Consider the following 22,294-nt stretch of genomic DNA (forward strand, 5'->3'; position numbering starts at 1 on the left):
ACGGACAATGAAGCCCGGTTTAGACGATTCAATTCGCCGAGTCGTTGGATATCGAGAAGTTTCGGATGTTTCCGCAGTTCCGAAGCTTGTTCGGGAGTTCCAAAAATGAACACTTGAAATAGCTGAATTTCCTTAAGTTGCTAGAGTTCAGAGGGTTTCTGAAATTGCAAAAAAAAATCAAGGCAAGTTGGAGTTCCGGCAGATATTGAAGTTTTTTTTAATCCACGGAATGCTAGACATCATGCACACATTAGTCTTCCGAAAATTCTAGAAGTTCATATCCCTAGCCATCAATCGAGAGTACCAGAAGTTACTGAAGTTCTGAGAGTTTTAAGATTTCCCAGATTGTCGGAATTTTCAGGAGTAGTTCTCAAGCGTTTGAAAGAGTGGCGCACAATCCATCTAATCCAAATCAAAAAAGTTATACAGACCTGTGTCTGTTTTTATCATTTACCATCACACACAAGGAGTAGCGCTTCAACCCAGTGTAGATGAATTGCGTTTGTTTTGAGAATCTTCGCTGTTACGTACGAGTGAAATGAACAAATGAGTTCATTATACATCAACGAGTACGCGTTTGTTGATATTCTCCAGTGCTTGATTATCCTCCAAATCAGTTCATGATCCTCAAAAGCAAAATGGACGAGTGCACCGATGGATTTGAGTTCACTCACTCGAGAAAAAGTGACACAAGCTGCGGGCAATGTTTACTAATCATGTTCAATGTTCATGAATAATGAATAATGAACATTTAGTGTTCATGATTAGTAAACATTGCCCGCAGAGCTTGTGTCACTTTTTCTCGAGTGAACTCAAATCCATCGGTGCACTCGTCCATTAGGTTCTGCAGCGTGACGCCACGAATGAACTCAGTGTTAATAGGCTGAACCTTTTTGACAGTTCAGTGGTACTGTTTACAAGCACTTAGGCTGTGAACCATTTGCCGAGTTAAATTTAACTCGTGGTTAAAAGTGACATTTCGAAAGTTATTTCTTATGTTCGAAAATCCCCGTGCTATCGATCGACCGGTTTTCGAGCCACGGTCGTCAAAATTTAACTTCTTGTCTGTCAGAAGTAACCACGCTCCGATAGCAGGGTTAATCGATAACTTTTCATCTGTCAAATTTTAACCAAAAGTTAAAATAATCCACCAAATGGTTCAGAGCCTTAGTCGTTTTTTCGAAAAAACAAATTCTAAAATTTCCGAATCTTAACTTGAAAATTGTCGAGGAACAGCGCGGTGAAAGGATGTTGCTCGTGGACAATGCAGAAGTGTGGTTTACATCTCACTGCAGTCTGAAAAATTATCGAGAAAATCCACCCAAGAAAAAATCGACTAAGTCCACGTAAACAGTACCACTGAACTGTCATCAGATTGAGGTTAACCCCGACGGTGCAAAACCTAATTGACAACAACGGAGGCGATATTGAACATCCAGCCACGAATGAAGAAAAACAAATCAGTGCCAACATGTTAAAGGGGCGTAATTGCATTTGTAAACAATGGCTTTACCCGTTGATTTCTCGCGAATAAAAGCTCACACATGAAAAATATTATTATTATTATTTAGCTTTATTAAGGAGGCTTTCAGCCTTGGGCTGGTTCGCCTCCAAACACATGAAAAATAATGACACCAACAGGTAGAGGAATGTTTCCTCTACTAGCTAGCATTGTTAATTTGAAGGGGCGAGCTTCTAGTTACGAGAAATCGACGGCTAAAGCCATTGTTTACAAAAGCAATTACGACCCTTTGAAATGTTGGCACTGAAATGTTGACTACGATACTCAGAGGTTGCCTTGATCAAGAGAATGTTGTATATGTCTAATAATAATATCTAAGCAGGCCTTGATAACATGACAATTAATAAATTCAGAATATACTGTGCTACCGAACAGATAACAAGTACTTTTACTGTGTGCATGAATTGGAATCCGAATATACTAAGGTACCACACCTGGCGACGAGGATGGGATATAAACCCATTCAAGTTCAATCATCTTCCTGAGACACTAACTCGGAGGGAATGGATAAGATGGAAAAGGAACTTCGAAGTCATCATAGCAGCAAGTGAAGAGAAAAACGCCACAAAGCTCAAGAACATACTCCTGGCGAAGGGAGGTTTAGAATTGCAAGATTTATTCTATTCTATTGATGGAGCAGATGTCGTAGAAGATAAGGAGCAAAGAATCAATCCGTATAAAACAGCAATTGACAAACTCGATCAACACTTTTCACCAAAGCAGCATGATTCTTTCGAACGGAATGAATTCTGCAAATTATCACCAGCAACTGTTCAGGATGGAACAAGCGAAACGTTGTCAAAATTTGTTATGCGATGTTCGGACAGGCGAAACGATGCGATTTTGGAAAAACGAGTGCAGAGAGTCGAGATTTAAGAATTATAGATAAGGTAATCTATTACGCGCCAACGGAGCTGAGAGAGAAGTTACTGCAAGAAGAGAAACTAACATTGGCCCAACTCACACGGATGGTGAACTCATTCGAATCAATTAAACTATAAGCAAGAGCGATTGCGGGAACAGGATCAGGAAACGCGTCGTTTGTCACAGCATCGGAAAACATTGAACGAATCAACAAACTGAATACATCAGCAAGGCAAAACCGTAACACCTGCTACCGTTGTGGATTACAAAATCAGGATCGATCAGGACAAATTTTCAAACAACGATACGAGGGACCACATTCACACCATCCAGAGAAAAGAGCCAGGTATGGAAACGTGTGTACTATCGTGGCAGAAGAAAAATTTGATCGAACTGAACCAGAGAGCTTCATTTTTAACATTGGTGATGGCAACGAAATTCTGTGGACAAAGATTGGAGGACTTTTGGTTCAGGTGTTAATCGATTCAGGCAGTTCAAAGAATATTATCGATGATGCGACCTGGGCCTACATGAAGAAACAAGGTGTGAGAAGCTGGGTTCCACGAGATGTTCCTAATACAACTCTTCGAGGATACGGTCGAGCTAAACCATTGGAAATCGTACACGTGTTTGAAGCCGCCATTTCCGTGGAATCAAGTAGCAGCAAATTTGAAACCATTGCAATATTCTATGTTGTGGTAGGTGGATTGCAGTCGCTACTTGGAAAGGAAACTGCGAAGTGTTTAAGAGTGCTGAAAATTGGACTTCCGTATCCTGAGCACTCAATCAACGCTGTGATTCCAGTAGCGAAACGGCCATTTCCCAAGATGAAGAATGTTCAAGTAAGGATTCCCGTTAATCAAGATGTCACTCCAATCGTTCCAAGAGCTCGTCGTCCTCCAATTGCATTACTCAGTCGGATTGAAGATAAATTGGATCAGCTTTTGGCAAACGATATTATCGAATTCGTAACGGGACCAGCGCCTTGGGTATCACCATTGGTAACCATTGTGAAGGACAATGGTGATCTACGCCTTTGTGTGGATATGCGGCGACCGAATCAAGCAATCCAGAGAGAGCATCATGTGATGCCTACGTTTGATTACTTCTTGCCCCACTTTAAATCATCTCGATTCTTTAGCCGATTAGACATTAAAGATGCTTTTCATCAGGTAAGAACTCTAGAAGAGGAAATAATATTGTAAAAGTAGTCGAATATTTCGGGGGTTACATAATTATAGAAATTATACATGTATAGATAGTATACTCATGAAACTCTATTTGATTTCAACTTCTTCAGATTGAGCTGGAAGAATCGTCCCGATATATAACAACCTTTATTTGCCATAAAGGATTGTTTAGATACAAGCGGCTAATGTTTGGAATTTCCTGTGTTCCAGAGATGTTCCAAAAGATTTTGGAACATATTCTGTCAGACTGTGAGAATGTTGTAAATTACATGGATGACATAATAGTCTCGGGGGACACTGAAGAAGAACACGATGAAGCATTGAGGAAGGTGCTCAGAGTACTAGAGTCCCGGAATGTATTGCTTAACAAGGACAAATGTATTTTTAAAGTAAAGCAAGTTGAGTTCCTTGGTCATCTGATTTCATCGGAAGGAATTAAGCCAACTATTAGTAAGGTTGAAGCGCTTCAAAGATTTCGCGAACCAAAGACTCCAGAAGAAGTAAGAAGTTTCCTGGGTCTTGTAACGTATGTCGGAAAATTCATTCCCGATTTAGCAACAATAACGGAACCTCTAAGACAACTTATCTGCAAAAATAATAGATTCACGTGGGAAAGGAAACATCAAGACAGTTTTGAGCTCCTAAAATTGATGATCGCTGATGTACAAACTCTCTCGTTTTTCAGTAACACGTTGAGAACTCGAGTTATTGCGGATGCTTCTCCAGTGGCTCTAGGGGCAGTCCTTGTTCAATTTGAAGGTAGAACTGATGCGGATCCTCGAATTATAAGCTATGCGAGCAAAAGCCTAACCATAACCGAGAAACGTTATTGCCAAACAGAGAAGGAGGCGCTAGCGTTGGTATGGGCAGTGGAAAAAATTTCAGTTTATCTGGTTGGCAGAGAATTTGAATTGGAGACAGATCATAAGCCGTTAGAGATCATTTTCTCACCTTCATCCACGCCGTGTGCTCGAATTGAGCGGTGGGTATTAAGGCTCCAATCCATCAAATTCACCGTGAAATATCGGAAAGGTTCTGGAAATATTGCTGACTCACTGTCTCGGCTGGTAGTAGCAGAGGATCCTGTTGAATTCGAAACAGACAACCATTTCTTAATTCTCGCTGTTCAAGAATCAGCGGCAATTGATGTAGGGGAAATTGAAGTTGCTACTAGATCGGACCCTGAACTTAAAGCTGTTAAAGATTGTCTCGTATCAGGAAACTGGAATAACCAATTAGTGAAGCCATTTGAACCATTCCGAAATGAGCTGGGTTTAATTGATGATACGATTGTAAGAGGGAATAAACTAGTTGTACCTCGAGAACTTCGACCACGAATGCTCCAGCTAGCTCATGAGGGTCATCCAGGGGAATCGATCATGAAAAGGCGCTTGAGAGATCGGGCCTGGTGGCCAGCTATGGATCGTGAAGCAAAAGATTACGTTTCGTGCTGTGAAGGTTGTCAGTTAATCGGAATGCCAAGTAAACCGCTCCCGATGAGCAGTCGAGAATTGCCAACAAAACCTTGGATTGACGTTGCAATCGACTTCATGGGACCTTTACCTTCTGGAGAGTATTAACTTGTGGTAGTTGATTATTTTAGCAGGTATAAAGAAGTGGAAATTATGTCGAGGATTAGTTCCCGTGACACAGTTGAAAGACTTGTCAAAATATTTACGCGATTGGGCTATCCTAGAACAATAACACTTGACAATGCAAAACAATTCATTGGGAAAGAATTCGAAGAATATTGCAAGATACATGGGATAGTGTTAAATCATACTACACCATATTGGCCTCAGGAAAACGGACTAGTAGAGAGACAAAATAGGTCACTTTTGAAGCGACTACCGATCAGTAACGCGTTGAAAAGAGACTGGAAGAAGGATTTAAACGACTATTTACTGATGTATTATACAACTCCTCATTCAACAACCGGGAAAACTCCAACAGAACTGTGCTACGGGCGTACCATCAGATCCAAGTTGCCGTCAATCGAGGACATTGAAACCACACCAGCAGCATCAGATTATCGTGACCTGGACAAGATCAACAAGAAAAAAGGAAAGGAGGACAGAAGGCGACACGCTCAGGAGTCAGACATCGAAAGAGGAGATACTGTTCTAATGGAAAACCTTTTGCCATCAAACAAACTAGCAACATAACGTTTAATAAAACTAAATATACGGTGGTAGATCGCGCAGGGCCGAGGGCTATGGTAGAAGACCAGGACACAGGAAAAACATTCAAAAGAAACATTGCACACTTGAAGAGAATTAGGACTACACCAACAGAAGCCGCATCTAGTTCAACTGACACCTAATAACACCATGTGCATCAAAACCTATGGTTAGAACATCACTATTTGAAGAAGATCAAGAGGGGGAAAACATGTCATCAGATGGAGCTGAAGAAAACTTCCGGGGATTCAACAATGAAGAGTTAGGTAATAATCAACGAACTAGAAAACTACCTCCAAGATTTGATGATTTTATTTTGTAACGATTTAAGTATTTATGTTGATTAAATAGATTAAAACTTGGTCCCCGTTTATATAAAAAAGATGTGCAAAATATTATCTAAGCAGGCCTTGATAACATGACAATTAATAAATTCAGAATATACTGTGCTACCGAACAGATAACAAGTACTTTTACTGTGTGCATGAATTGGAATCCGAATATACTAAGGTACCACAATGTCAAAATTCAGGTTCATGCAGGTAGTTGGTCTATCTGTTAAGGTTGTCTTCACTTATTAAAAAGTGTGATAAAATTGCAAGTTTACGACTAATCGTCTTGGTGTCTTCGGTGCACTTATTCCTTATGATGCAAGCAATAAGTGCTCCGAAGACATCAAAACGATTTGACGGAAACGTGCACTTTTATCACACTTTTTGCATTTTTGCAACAGTCCAGTTTCAGATGCAATCAGCAATAATAAAAAAAAACCTTTTTCATGTAATTTTATCATTCTTTTTGCCTGGAATTGCTCCCACAATCCACGACTGAAAAACAAACAAACAAAAAAACTCACCTCCATCTCCTCCAGAACCGTCTTGCACGGGGCCAACTCCTTGATCAGCTTCTTGGTGGCCTTCTTCTCCTTCTTGGCCAGTTCCTTCGCTTCGTCCCGTTCCTTCTTGTCCTTTTTGTCGGATTTGTGCGAACTGCTGCTGCTACTGCAGCTGCCGCCACCGACGCTGCCCGCACTGCCGCCGCCGGGTACCAGACCCGCTGGCATTTGTTCTTCGCATAATTCGGCGTGCTTTTCCGAATCATACCCGGATCCGGAAGCGCAAGCATTCGCACTCGAAGGCGAATAGTATTCGGCTGATCCGGCCGATCCCGACGTTGGCGTGGACGTGGCCATGCTACTGTTGTCCTGACAGGGCAGCTGTTGCGGCGTCTGGTGACCGTCGTAGTGCGAGCCATCGTTGCTGCCCATCGAAATGTTCAGGCTGCTGTTTTCCATACTGTTGCTATGGTCAGGTATGGGTGGAACTGTGTTGGCAACATTTCCGCCACTGTTGTGGGCCGGTTGAAATAGATGAGATTCATGCTGAGACTGCTGGTGCTGCTGGGCGAGTGTGTTGTACTCGGACATTTGCTGCTGGTAAAACTGGTGGTGATGTTGTTGGTGTTGCTGAGATTGATAGTACTGCTGATACTGTTGCTGAGGATCGTAACTACTGGCCACCGGCGGTGGCAGTTGGAAACTGTTTAGTACGCTGGAAACTGGCGTTCCCTCGAGATTGGCGTATTGCGTTTGCTGTGGAAATGCAATTGGCTGCTGCGGTTGCTGATGCTGACTGAAATCTGACTGCAATGGCATCGTTGTTGAACACTGTTGGCTGACGGGGACAGTCGACGGTGGCTCTTCATGGGTCGTGGATGCTACTGAATGTGCTGGACTGTATTAATGGGTTTCTCTTTTAATGTAATTCGTTCTTCTAGTGGTGGGGGTAAGGGAGAAATGTGACATTTCAAACAATGATAGCTACCTTAATGGGGTGGAGTTAACGTTGGAACCGGGATTGGACAGTGGCGTTCCGGGCATACCGGACGTCGGCGTCGCTGGTGGGATTTCTTCGTGGGAGGAATTCAACGAAAGGTTCGCTGATTGATTGCTCAGGTTGGATTGATTCAGTTGCGTTGAGGATGAGTTGTGATTTTGCTTGCTGTCCTTCGGCTTTCGCTGAGGCTTCTTCTTGGGTGGGGCTTTCGAGATGCAGTTCTGGCAGTACCATTTACCACGAGGGTACTGAAAAAAAAAGAAATCAATCGTTCAAAATTCTCTATATCTGCATTCCATGTCTTTTTTTTTTGGTACTCACCTTCAACAGGGGTGGAATATAGCAGTCCTGGTGGTATGCCCGGGGGCATAGCTCACAGTAGACCATCTTACCTAACGGTGGCGGTCGCAAGCCGCCACAGACTATACACTTACGATCACCGGTGGCCTTATTTTTACACTCAAAGCAATACCTGAAAATGTGGAATCGAGTTTAGTGAACGAATTTGCCGCATCAAACAATACTAACCAATCACCATCGGGAATCTTGTCCATTCGTGGCTTAAAGCAGTACGTATGGTAGCCCCGATCGCATCCATCGCACAGTAGTAGCTTGTCCTCCTGCTCACCCGACTGACAGAACTGGCAATTCTGCAATAAAAGTTTAGAACAAGGAATTGGTCTCGAGCGGTTCTTCTTCAATTGCTGCAGCAGGTGCGTTTTGGCCGCTAGCGGGCTGCGATGTTGGTGGTTAGTCAAACTACTGCCATTTCTGACGGGACTTTGAGGAAATGGGTTATGATGGCTGTTAGAGGTGGTAGCGCTAGCGGAAGTTGTATCAGTAGGAGAAGAAGAGTTCGTATTCTTTTTGGAGTTCTTGGACTTTTTGGCTGTCGGTGTTGTGGGCTGTTCAGGTCCGGTGACAGTCTAGATCAAAGTTGTATTTCAATACAAGAGTTACAGGACGTGGGTCATTGTGTCATTGTTGATCAAGTCATCGTTTGAGTGTGTGGGTGTGTTAATTAGTTTCACGAAACCAAAATGAAAGATTTAGCCGAGAAGAGAACAGAAAAGAAACAAATCAATCAGTTAAAATGATGCAAAATTAATGAAGATACTAGAGGAACTAACATGCCAAAACCGAAGGAGGGAAACCTACATCAACAAAGGTACTTAAAGCATACACGTAAAAGTCGTTAAACGAAACACGTTATTCAGTTTGATTACTTTCTAAGTGCGTTTATATTCCTAAATTAAATGGTGCCGCTGTCAACAAAACAATTGGGATACAACTAATTTCTTCTGCATTTTGCAAGACTTATTGTGCATACTGGTTTTGATTTTTCATTTTGAAATTCCCGGTTTTTTCCCGGTTCAAATCTTAAAAATTTCCCGGGTGTTGATATTCAACAAAAAACGAAATTTTACGCATTTTTTAAAACGTGGCCAACTGTAAATTTGCAGTGATTATTTGTGGGAAAAATAAAAGCCAAATTACAGAAAGTGTTTTCTAAAGCTATAGGGCAAAATTCAACTGTATGAGTCACTTAATGTATTCAAAACAATTTATTGGTCTTTCGAGATACTTTGATAAATCGAATTCTACCACTCGATACATCTTATGATTTCAAAGCCCTGGAATTTATTGAGTGACAGAGATTAAGGTTACTGGGCCAAATGCTATAGGTTATAAGACAAAATTGTGAAGAATAAGAGATTTCTTTTAAAAAAAATGTTTCAGAAACATGAACTTGATACAAATGAGAATTAGAGCAAATTGATAGTGATAAATGTGTATTCACTCCATTGTCTATACTAACATACACATCAACCTTTCAGTACTCGCACTGATGTACAAAGTTAAACACGAAAAAAAAAGTGAAATTTACTGACGTTTGAGCTCGCTCAACGTGAAACTATACATAGTTCATGAAATTTAATTCCCACGACCAATAGACCAATACATGAAAAACCAAATTACTGAAAGATTTATTTACTAAAAAAGATAGATTCCCATGATTCTGTGGCTTTGTGAAATTTGTGTAGATTCTGAAAATAGAACTTTTCTTCAAAATTTTTAATTAATAACAATCTTTGTGATGCAAGATTTGGAGAAAAAATAGTTAAAATGTGAGAGTTTAATTTTTTCCAAGATCACAGATTTGAAAAAATAAATCATATTCATTAAATAATTGTGCAGTCATAATTGTCAAGGCTCTGAGACTTGGAAGCATTTAGAGGGTTATAACAAATTACAGAACAATCGATAGAATCTTGCGGACAATCCCTGGAATTTTTAGTAAAATTTAAAAGTTTTCAAAGTGTTGATTTCAAACAAACTATTGAGGAGGATTCCCACATAGTTTTCGAAGGAGAAGTTCTGTGCAGAATTCCAGAATTATTCTGACATGAAGTCTTTAGGAATTGTTAGAAAAATTTGGAGGGATTTCTGTGGATGAGATTGCAATTTCTAAATTAAATAATTAGGTCATTTTTGAAGAATCCCAAGACAATTATTAAGAGAATTCAACAAGACACAGAGTTCTCAGAGTGTTCAGGCGATAATTTCAACCCTAGTGTGAAATATTCATCAAAGAGCTCCATCAAAATTTATTGTAAAAAATTGCTAATTATTAGAAAGAAATTCTTTAAAATACTCCAAGGGCTTTCGAAATGTTATTGCTATGCTGTTTTGAATAGAGTTAAAAGAAAATTTTAAAAAGAATTTCAATGAAATCAAAGTCTTCGAATAGGTTTAAGGGAATTCAATGACGGATTCCAATAAAATTCTTAGAAGGATAAGAAATAATCAGTGTTAATGTATGTGTTAGTGTAATGTGAGTTAGAAGAAGTTCTACGTAGTCTGTTTAAAGATGAAGCAAATTAAATTTAAAAGGGGTTTCAAGGAAATTCCAAAAAGAATTCAATGGTAATTATTACGCGGAGTGTTTTCTGGTTAAATTCAGAAGAATCCCAAGATAACTCAGAACAGATTTCCAAGTTCATTCCATGAGAATTTTGAATAAAATTAAAACCCCGGAAAAGAATAGTTCAGTTTTTACAAAGATTTGTTTCTTAAGTCCAGCATCTTCAATATTTTATTTTAAGGCCCATGGACTTTACATCTGAAATTGAATCGCAACAATCAATTTGAAATATTGCTGAGTGATTAAATTCTAAAAACAATAAGACGGGAATCTGAAGAAAATCATGCAGCAAATAGAGAAAGACATGCATTTAGTAAAAAATCACTCTGTTTTAATGGTTTATTCTGAAATTCTGTTGTGAAAATTTATTCGTATGGTTTGGTTAATTTATTTTTCCCGGTTCTCTCATTGAATTCCCGGGTTTTCTCGGTTTTCCCGGTTACTTTTCAAATTCCCGGATATTTCCCGGTATTCCCGGTTTTCTCGGTTCGCTGGCCACCCTGCAACTTGTAACACCTTCCTCAGTTATTAATTGAGAGCTTCCCACCCCAGACAACGACAACATCGCATTATTATTATTTTTTCTTTGATTTGTTTTCCGTCGATCTTGTTTTCCGCCGGGACGGGACTTGGCAATCGAGCTTCTCATTCTTCTTAATGTTTTTGAATAATGCCCTTCGGAAAGTTGTGCGTGGTGTTTGACGGAGTTGACCAATGATGAATATCCATCGCTCAAAACACGCAGTGCACTCAATTTTCCAACTTTCCTTTCGCAAATATAAACAATTAACAACGCCATTGACAGCGGTGCCGGTGGTGTAATGGTAAGCGAAGATTACCTCTCACCCCCGCAGGCCTGGGTTCAATCCCAGTCGGCGCCGCCGGGATGTTCTGAGGCATAGCCGTTGGTCCCTGGTCCATAAGTTGATGGGTCGATATGTAGGGTTCAGGTGTGGGAGCTGCCGGCGTCGGTAGCGTTGTTGCTCAGCACGGAAAACAAGATCGACGGAAAACAAATCAAGGAGCACTGCGTCCTAGCAAGAAGTACGGTCGACTTGTTTCGCGTTCCGTTGTTTTGGAAGTTTTCTCGGTATTCGCTTGATATAAATTATCAGTTTTTTTTTCTCACTAAGTGACTCCTGGCATAGTTCCCGGTAAATTGATCGAAAAGTGAGTTTTTTTTAGTAGAAAGTGTCATTTTCGGTAAGATTAATCCGTGCTATTGGTAATTCACAAACCAATTTGGGCATCATCGTTGCGTGGTCACGCATACCTGCTCACGTATTATCATCATCGAGTGTGAGCACCCGTTTCTACATCGACATCGTTTATCAATCATCGTGCGCCTGTGTGCGCTGAGTACCGAGCCTCGATCAAGTGCACCACACAGAGGTGGCAACAGTACATTTTTTGAAAAACCATCGTCCAGAGCGAAACAAAACAGCCAGCACACGGGCGGCCGTTTATAACTACATTCCAAGCGAACAGCGGAGATAGAGAATAAATAAAATCTCGCAGCCTGATTTTTCCAAACAGTCTATTGTAATGAAATTTTAGCTGCAGGCTTGCGTGTGACAGTAAATTACCAACTCCCTTATTTACGCATAATTTTAACATCAATGCTTATGAGTGGTCAGTCTTCATTCTTATCTTTTAATTCCATGCAATAAACATCAAATAAATGCAGTAATTAGCCAGAAATCAGCAAAATTCTACTAGACATAAATTTATGTCGCGCGCGCCGCCGTTATTGTCTGCTTCTTTGTGCGAAAATGTTCTGTCGCTGGCAGAAAACAGTTTAGAAATGTCATGACATTTTTGCCGCTTGCCAGTTTGTTTTTGTGTGTCGTCACAATGGTTATCGCAAAAAGTATCAAATGTTTAGGAAAAAATGTTAAACTCCAGGACTCGTGCCACCACTGGCACCACAACGAAGGTCATCCACGCTGCGCGTCCCTTCCAGCCATCTGTGTAAACGCCTACACATATAACGCTTGCTGGGTTTAGACTAGGCAAGTCAAATGATGAACTCAGTTGAATTCAATTGGCTCGAAAAGTTGAGCCTGGTTCCACTTTTTTCAATTGAAGTGAGTTGGTCAAGTCAGTTGAATGGCATAGTTTACACGTTCAATTCGCGTTCAAGTCAGTTGAATTCAACTGACTTGATCAATTGACTTGATCAATTGACTTGCCCTGTCTAAACCCAGCTTTAGTCAAATTTTCATTTTGTATTTCTGTGTTTGTAGTGTTTTCTGTGTATTGTGGTGGCTGTGCGATTTTAAAAATCAGTTCACTGGGAGAGCGTTTTGCGCTCCCACTGGTAGAACAAAATGGATGTTTTGTCGGAAGACGACATGGATGACCATTCATCTCAGTAAAATGATGATGTCATCCCTGTTTCGTCACCTCAGTCTGTCAATGGGCAGGCTGAGAAAAGCACCAGATTGCGGGCCTACCCGAATGACTCGACTGGCCCATGGGTTGTCTATTTTCAGCCCAAAAATAAACCCTTGAATGTTGTTCAGATATCTGATGATCTGACAAAGCGATTCTCTGCCGTGACCGAAATAACAAAGGTTAGGCACAACAAACTTCGTGTGACCGTCGCTAACCTGAAACAGGCCAATGAAATTGCTGTTTCCCAGTTTTTCACACTGGAATATAGGGTGTACATTCCAGCCTCTGATGTGGAGATCGAAGGCGTGGTCACTGAGGCGAGCCTGAACCCCGAGATACTGGAGAAGCAAGCGGTTGGCCGATTCAAGAACCCCTTGCTTCCTCCGGTAAAGATACTGGCCGTTCATAGAATGAAGTCAGTATCGCTCAGCGAGGGTAAAAAGAGTTTTACCCCCACAGACTCGTTTCGGGTGACCTTTTCTGGATCTGCCCTTCCTCAATACATCGAGCTGGGAAAACTTCGTCTTCCTATGCGGTTGTTTGTACCTCGGGTCATGAACTGCCAGAATTGTAAGCGGTTGGGACATACGGCCTCCCACTGCGGCAACAAGGCACGCTGCTCCACATGCGGGAAGAATCATGAGGATGGCGCCTACGCAGCTACTGCACCAAAATGCGTGTACTGCAACGGAACTCCTCCTCATGCTCTCTCGTCGTGCCCGGCGTACAAACAGCTCGGGGACAAAATGAAACGCTCCCTTAAGAAACGTTCCAGGCGGTCTTTTGCAGAAATGCTTAAGACAGCCACGCCATCGACCAATGACCACAATCCTTTTTCTCTTTTTTCAGATGACGAGACTGACTCTGACTTGGCTGAGGAGGGAACTTCTTTCCGTTTTTCTGCACGGAAACGAAAACACATCCGTTCGCGGAAAGTTGACAATCAACCCCAAATCAGCTTGCCCAAATCAAGGAGTGGTGGAAAAAATGAGACTTCTACTCCTCCTGGATCTCGCAGAACTGACTATACCCAGGATTTTCCACCTCTTCCGGGGACATCCAAAACCCCTGATGCTCCAATTTTAAGAACAGAAACCCCCTTCTTCATCTGGGTTGTTCTCATTTGATGACATTGTGGACGGTATTCTCAAATACCTCAACATTTCTGATCCTCTGAAAAGCATTGTCCTCACATTGCTTCCCACTGTGAAATCCTTCTTGAAGCAATTGACTTCAAAATGGCCCCTTCTTGCGGCTATCATCTCCTTAGATTCGTTCAAATATTTAGTCCATAACAATAATTGCGATGCATTTGCCCTCTGTGAAACATGGCTCTCTTCAGAAATTGATCTCCCTTTTTATGATTTTAACATTATTCGATTGGATCGTGAGGATTCACGTGGAGGAGGGGTACTTTTGGGAATCAAAAAGTGCCATTCCTTCTATAGAGTGAATCTTCCCGAATTCCCCGGTATTGAAGTTGTCGCTTGTCAGGCTACCATTAAAGATAAGAGCCTTTGTATTGCTTCTGTATATATTGCTCCTAGAGTCTCTGTTAATCGCAAACAACTTTTCGACATATGTGCAGTACTTCCCGCTCCATGGTTGATCATGGGAGATTTTAACTCCCACGGTACAGGCTGGGGGGAGCTGTACGATGATAACCGTTCTACTTTGATTTATGATCTCTGCGACAACTTCAACATGACAATCCTTAACAATGGAGAAGTAACACGTTTGGCTGGTCCATCCTCGAATGGTAGCAGATTAGACCTCACCTTTTGCTCCAATTCACTATCGTTGGATTGTACTTTGCATGTAATCCAGGATCCGTACGGTAGTGATCATCTGCCGATCAGTCAGAATCCGTTAACGCGACGTATGATCTAACTCGTAACATCGATTGAACTAAGTTCCAATCCGCGATAGGTGATACAGTATCGTCAGTGGAAGAGCTTCCGCCGTTGGAGGAATATAACTTCCTTTCTAATCACATCGTCGACAGCGCACTTCAAGCTCAAACATGACCGGTGCCGCGATCGTCAATTCGTAAGAAAACACCATCGCTCTGGTGGGATCAACAATGCTCGGAGGTTTACCGTAAAAAGTCCGACGCGTTTAAACTTTTTCGGAAGCGCGGAACACGCGAGCATTTCGACGCATACACATCTCTTGAACGCGAACTCAAGAGTCTCATCAAGGTCAACAAACGGGGTTACTGGCGGCAGTTTGTAAACAGATTGTCGCGCGAAATACGAAAGCGAGGAATACTCGGATCGATGGTTTCTAAAATTCACGCGAAAAGTGTGTCCGGATTCCGTGCCGTCGCAGTTGATTCCTCGCGAAACCGCGAATTCGCTAGACGAAATCAGTCAGCCTTTTTCAATGGTCGAACTTTCACTCGCTCTCCTTTCGTGTGGCAATTCTGCCCCGGGAGGATCTGATAGAATCAAGTTCAACTTGCTGAAAAACCTCCCGGACGTCGCTAAAAGGCGCATGTTGTACTTGTACAATCAGTTCTTGGAGCTCAATATTGTTCCCGACAATTGGAGACGAGTGAGGGTGATAGGCATTAAAAAGCCTGATAAACCCGTGTTGGATCACAATTCGTATCGGCCCATCGCGATGCTGTCGTGCATTCGGAAATTGATGGAGAAAATGATCCTTTTTCGCCTCGACAAATGGGTTGAGACGAACCACCTTCTTTCAAATACTTAATTTGGTTTCCGTAGGGGTAAGGGAACGAACGACTGTCTCGCGTTGCTTTTCTCGGAAATTCAGTTGGCTTTTGCAAATGGCTTCTGTGTTCTTGGATATCAAGGGGGCTTTTGATTCAGTATCCGTTGAAGTTCTTTCAGAGAAACTCCACGCTTGTGGATTGTCTCATTAATGAATATTTTTTTGTGCAATGTGCTGTCAGAAAAAACATATGAGCTTTTCTCATGGAAACTCTACAGCTTTTCGATTTAGCTACATGGATCTCCCCCAAGGCTCATGTTTAAGCCCCCTTTTGAACAATTTCTACGTAAGAGAAATTGATGACTGTCTTAGTGACAATTGCACGTTGAGACATCTTGCAGATGATGCCGTAGTATCTATCACAGGGCCAAAAGAGGTTGACCTGCAAGGACCCTTACAGGATACCTTGGACAATTTGTCTACTTGGGCTATTCAGCTAGGTATCGAATTCTCCACGGAGAAAACTGAGTTGGTCATTTTTTTTTTCTAGGAAGCATAGCCCAGCACAACCGAAGCTTCAACGTTTGGGTAAGCCGATCGCTCAAACGAATTGTTTTAAATATCTTGGGGTCTGGTTCGATTCCAAGTGCTGCTGGAGATCCCACATTGAAAATGCCAACTAAGGATCAATTTCCTTCGAACAATTACCGGAACGTGGTGGGGAGCCCATCCACAAGATCTTCTGACGTTGTACCGGACAACGATTTTATCGGTTTTAGAGTACGGTAGTTTTTGCTTCCAGTCGGCGGCTAAAACGCACATCATCAAACTGGAACGGATCCAGTATCGCTGTCTTCGTATCGCGTTAGGATGCATGCACTCGACTCATACGATGAGTCTCGAAGTGTTAGCGGGCATGTTGCCACTATCTGTCCGTTTTTCAGGGTTATCTCTGAGGCTCCTCACCCGTTGCGAAGTAATGAACCCACTGGTGATCGAAAACTTTGAAAAGCTTCTGGGGCAAAATTCTCAAACATGTTTTATGACTTTGTACTACCTACATTTAACACAGGATGCCAGCCCTTCAAGAAATATGCCCAATCGTGTAGTCTTCTCCGTTTTCGGCAATTCAGTTAATTTTGATTTATATATGACGCAGGAAATCCGTGGAATTTCAGAGCACTACTTTATTTTTACGGATAGTCTCAGTTCTGTCGAGGCTATCCGTTCCATTAGGCCGGTAAAGCGCTTAGTGCTTTATCCGTGCGCTCTTTCATCATCACCTTCGCGTGGGTCCCTTCGCATTGCTCAATTTTGGGCAATGAGAAGGCGGATTCACTTGCGAAGGTGGGCGCTATGGAAGGCGACATTTATGATCGACAAAAATCGCCTATAGTGAATTTTTCTCTATTTATCGTCAGCAGTCACTCGTTAGCTGGCAACATCCATGGAGTGAAGGGAGCTTGGGACGATGGCTACATTCAATTATCCCTAAGGTGTCGAAGTTTGCATGGTTCAAAGCGTTGGACTTCATACGCGTGATGTCTCGTCTCATGTCCAATCACTATTGTCTGAACGCTCACTTGTTCCGTGTGGGGTTGGGAGGTTACCAGGACGCTGATCACATCCTTTGATCTTGTGCGGAGTATCGTGGAGTCAGATCACATTTTTATGATTCCCTTCGGGCTCGAGGTAGACAACCTAATGTTCCAGTTCGGGATATTTTGGCTAGACGCGATCTGGAGTTTATGAAACTCATATATGTTTACTTTAGGAATATCAACCTTAGATTGTAGGTTTGATTAACCTTGTGTTTAGTTTGTATTTTGTACGCGTGGGTTTTTTTTTCAATGTTTGTTTTCAAGATGAATAGAAATAATTTCATGTTTTAGGATTAATTAAATATTTGTATCGTAAACCACATTTTCAAACCTCCTTCTTCCCTTTTCCCATCCAAAAAATTGTAAATCTCCACTAACCTCGAGACAACCGCGAGTACTCGGTCCAGTTCCTTTAACTTTAAATATAAGATAGTAATAATGTAAAACGGAAAGATAACTCGGCTCTGTAAAGTTTATTCGATTGAGCCTGTACAAATAAAGTAATTATAAAAAAAATCAAGGAAAAAAAACATTGCCAATGATAAATGATATTTCGAATTATAAGACGTCCAGGGCTTCAGCACAGGAAGCTCACTATGCCCCACCTGTTCACAATGCCCCTCCTTCTTATATTATTTGTAAAATTCCACCATTAGGTGCGTGTTGCTGCACCAACAGGACCAGTGGAATTTGTTTCTTTTCCAACAGTCATGTGTAGAAATTAAGAATCTGCCCCCATGCTTCTATTTTTTGGGTTTGACAACCAAACTTCTTTTAAATGGCTAACTTTTAGGCCATATGTTACCGGACCTGTTTTACCTAATTGCTAACGTGTTTCGATGCATAAGAAGTGAGATAGTTAGTTCAAAATCATAACCATAAAAAAAAAACCAACTTTACAAACGTTATTAGTCATGTTTTGTGTCCTAAGAGGAAATTGGTGATCGAAGGAGAACGAGCATTATAGGTGGTTACTCTACTTGATCGGTGGATAGGCAGTGAACGCCTCTACATTATGGCCGCTTTTAAAACCACGTAGGTAGTTAATCAAATTTCGGAAAAATCGCATACTCCAAACAATTAACCTCACATGGTTCATAAACGGCCTGTGGTGCTAATTCAAACCAAAAAAAAAAATCATTCCGAATCGTGGTGAATGGTGACTTACCGCCTTCATGATGCTCTTGTCCCACGCGACACACGATTCAAGCACGTACAGTGCCATCGAGAGTTGGGCGGTAGTGACCGATCGTTCGACTGCGTCGCGCCAGGACACGAGACCTGCAAACCAAAGCAATTTAGCTGTAGACAAACTTGAACATAAACAAACAGCACAGTCACCAGTCTCACCTTTCGGAATGTTTTCATCTTCCGAGCTGTTTGAGCAGGTGGATGCATTTGCCAGCGAGTGATGGTGCGACTCCTGTTGTGCAATGACGGCCATCTGTGCTTCCGTTGTGCTAGGAAAAGGAAAGTTTTCATTAGAATCAGTATCTCCTTCTCCAAACAAAGAACGGTTCGCTAGAACTGCCTTCTCACTACTTTACTCACTTGACTCCCAGTGGCGGCTTGAGATAACGCCTTTCGATAGCCGCCTCCAGTCCGGAGATCCGCTCCCGAAGAATATCGATCGTAACTTCTTCCGCGAGTTCGTTTTCGCTCTCGTTATCCCGTTGGGGCACTTGCCAACCCTTGATTTGCATCGAGGCCGATGCCACCTTATCTTCCATGGCTTCGATCTGATCTAGAAGGGCGACTTCCACCCTTCGAGCAATCGCTGGGCGCCAGGCATTCCAGGCCTCCGTTGCGGTCCAAGTGTTCTGTGGCACGGGACCTCTCAGGTGAGAAACGGGGTACGGAGTAGTCAGATTCACACTTTCCGACAACGATTCCAGCAAATTTTGCCGTAGGCTTCGCTCCCGTACACCTCGTGAATTAAGCGACCTTATCAGTTCGTTCAGCTCGTCGATATCGTTGATTTTCCACCAACCGTGACGAAAGTCTCTCGGGATAGGCCTGACTTCCGGTTTCTCCAGGAAGCCACGGATTTTGATCTCTTCCAATCGCTTCTCCTCCTCAGGGGTCATCTGCAGCGGTTGAAACTGATCGCACTGCACGTAGGCAGTCAGGTTGCTTAGCGTTAGTGTCATGTACGCAGGAAGCGAAAAGGATCCAAATTCCTCCGGTTCACCTTCCTGTTTGATTTCGGATTTAACATCCGTTTGGCTTTCGTCAGTTGATTCTCGCTTCGTGGTCACCGGTATTAGCGGTGGTTTCAAATCAGCCAACTGTTCCGGATCCTTCTTGATCCGCTTCGCGATCACATCGTTCATTTCCCCGTCGTCCAACCCGGACAGGGACAAAAAGGATTCGTTTTTGAAGTGAATCTCAACTCCCTTCTCCAGTGGGACGCTGAAGAACTGGATGTTGTTACCGATGTCCCATCGGTTGCCCTGTGCCTGGCAGATCTCCTTGCAGGTAATGTTCGTATACACTTGACGGGCCATCGCGGCCGGACTGGTTCCTTTGAGCGAAGGAAGCGGACACTCCGTGCTGCTCAGCGGAAGATCCTTATCAACGATCGAGAACCACCGTTCCATCATGCAGTCATCGTCTCTCTTGAACTCAAACTTGACCAACTTCTCGTTCTTGATTTCCCCCATTTCGACGTCGTTCCCACCAGCACAGATCTCGCCCAGTTCGCCAGCGGAGGCTCCGATTTCACCGTTCTCCAGCTTTGGCTTAATATCACAGTTGCTTCCACTTTCACCGTTGTTCGCTGTCGTCGTCATCATCGTCATCATTGAATTGTTGGTTGCCATCTGCTCGCTGCTACCGTGTCGGTTCGCGTCGCCACTTTCGGTGTCGTCATCCGGTATGGTGATGGTGGGGGTTTCCTCCTGAACCAGTTGGACCTAAGGGTGAAGAGAAGTCAAACAATAACCTCTTCTTAAAAAAAAAAAAAAACAATTACAAGTTCACAGATACTTACATCTCCATCGTCCTGCTGCCGGTTCACATTGACGCCACCGATCTGGTTGTTTACCTCGACAATCTTGGTCTCGTCGTGGTTGTTTCCTTTTTGTACTAGAATAGCCGTCGGAATGGAATCCTCAATGTCCATCAGGTGGTGGTCATCATCGCGTTTCTTCTTGGCCCCCAACTGAATGGGAGCTGGAACCGGTGGTTCCTGGATTACCATCGCCGCTGCCACCGCCGCCGCCGCCGCCACCACGGGTGCTAGTTTCTGTGGATCTTCCACCGGTACAGGCATGGGTTGCGACGGTGGCTCGGCTTCCGACTGTGAGTCGGTTCTAGTTTCCTCGCAATTGCTGAAACTGTTTCGCGAGTTGTCTTCCTCTTGGACGTCTTGCGATTCGCTGTCATTTGCACTCTCCTGGTTGAAGAACTCGTGCTTCTTCTTACTCCTGCCGGAACGCTTCCGTTTGCGTTCCTCCAGACCGATATGATGCGGGAAATCGTTGGAATCTTTGTTTTCTTTATTCTTGTCGCGATCCCGTTTCACAATGTCCGCTATCGTCGGGATGAAGCGAGGAATGTCGTCCTCGGGGGGAATGTCTTGCTCCATTGGTTCCTCCACTGGTGGAGCTTCCTCCTCAGGTACAGCTGGTTCCTCCACCGGTACTGTTTCCTGACTAGCATGAAGCTCCTCTAGAGCATTCTCGTATTTGTACATATCCGGTTGAGTGGATTCCATCGCTTCCACGTAGATTCCGCCACACTTACCGAGATTCCAATAGCGGCGCCAGTATCGATCCTGACCGAAGCATTTCACCCGTAGTTGATTCAAAGCATTTTCCAGCTGTTGCTTGTTTTGGAAGGACGTTTCCAAGATTCTTTCATACTTTCGCTGCGCTTCCTCGGCCGTCAGTTGAGCATCTTCGTCCTCTTCCAGCTGAGTTCCCTCACTCTCCAGATCGCTATTGTCCTCGTCATTCCGCTCGCTCGGAGCATCGTGGATCATCGATTTGGAGAAAGGATTGTCCATATCGCCACCGCCCGTAGATTGCTGCTGGGACACATTCAAACCGGAAATGTCACTCATTTCGTTGAAACTCATCTCCTTCGGTTTCATTGACGAATCGTCGAGCATCGGAGTAGGAGGTGGTGCTTTAATAGGACTTTCCTCAATTGGAATAATTATTCCGTTGTTGAGTGGTTGTTCTTGGCTGGAGATTATTGGTTCTTCGTCCTTGTGATTCTGCTCCAATTCTGGTATAGGAACAGCAGTGGGAGCTGCTTCAGGGACTGTTGCACCCTCCACAAGCTCCACTTCACCTTCAGTCTTCTCCTCCCCTGGTTGTTGCTGGAGCTGATGTTGCTCAAGTTGCGGTTGCTGCTCAATAGGAATCGCTGGATTACTTTCGACATTCACCGCAACTGCCGCTGCTTCTTCTGCCCTCTTCGCTTCTTCAGCCGCCTTCATCGAAAGAGATTTCTCCAACGCAGCTGCCTGTGCCTTCTCGTACTGCTCCATCCGCTGTTTCCGCGCCACCAGCATCTTGTACTTCCTTATTTTATTATCCAACAAGTAGCGCTCCTTCTTCAACTGTGCTTGCGTTTCCAAACTTCCTTCGATCTGCTTACAAACGGCCTTGTTCATCAGCAAATCGTTGCAGAGCATGGCCAAAATCTGTGCCTTCGTCGCCGGGTTTATAGACACGAAAGGCTTATCCTTTAGCAACTCCGACAGCTTGTATCGGGTGTTCTCCGAGAGCAGTTCATAGAACTGCCTATTCTTATCGCTGGCAGTCTTGATGTCTTCCTCCGTCGGCAAATGATGCCTTTCCCGTTCCCGCTCCAGATTGATTCCACTCTGCTGCCGCACCTCACCGTGTGCCACGGCGTACAGATATATCCGTAAGATCTCCGACACGTTCGAGTGGGTAATATCGGCCTGCCGAAGGGTTTGACCCAGCAGGGTGGTATGCCGTCCGGGATTGGGAATTCCCGGATCTTCAATGGCGCATACCAGAAGGTGCGTCATCACAGAGAGGAGTTCCTCCTCGGCTTCGACGGCGTTGTCGCACGTCAGAGCCGAGTGAAGAGTTTGCAGCGTTGGCAGTGATTCCATTTCTG

At 43.3% G+C, this 22,294-nt stretch overlaps 1 protein-coding gene across 13 annotated transcripts in view; it reads right to left on the bottom strand.

The window, feature by feature from the left end:
- The window catches only part of tou (toutatis), a 208,282-nt gene that overhangs the window by 3,950 nt on the left and 182,038 nt on the right, over positions 1-22,294 (bottom strand). For 10 of the 13 annotated variants that reach the window (XM_065227438.1, XM_065227444.1, XM_065227442.1 and 7 more), the window contains 8 exons: positions 20,187-22,291; positions 18,746-20,109; positions 18,545-18,654; positions 18,363-18,475; positions 8,120-8,241; positions 7,913-8,063; positions 7,580-7,839; positions 6,613-7,489 (listed from right to left, as the gene is read on the bottom strand). In XM_065227438.1, the coding sequence (XP_065083510.1) occupies positions 6,613-7,489; positions 7,580-7,839; positions 7,913-8,063; positions 8,120-8,241; positions 18,363-18,475; positions 18,545-18,654; positions 18,746-20,109; positions 20,187-22,291 (5,102 nt within the window). Of the gene's footprint in view, positions 1-6,612; positions 7,490-7,579; positions 7,840-7,912; positions 8,064-8,119; positions 8,242-18,362; positions 18,476-18,544; positions 18,655-18,745; positions 20,110-20,186; positions 22,292-22,294 lie in introns of those variants that run through there. The other 3 variants (XM_065227447.1, XM_065227445.1, XM_065227446.1) reach the window with 2 other exon arrangements.

The sequence above is a fragment of the Ochlerotatus camptorhynchus genome, unplaced genomic scaffold (assembly GCF_037179485.1).
Source record: "Ochlerotatus camptorhynchus isolate MF236.1 unplaced genomic scaffold, CSIRO-AGI_Acam_v1.1 ptg000274l, whole genome shotgun sequence".
In the NCBI taxonomy this organism is placed as follows: Eukaryota; Metazoa; Arthropoda; class Insecta; order Diptera; family Culicidae; genus Ochlerotatus; species Ochlerotatus camptorhynchus.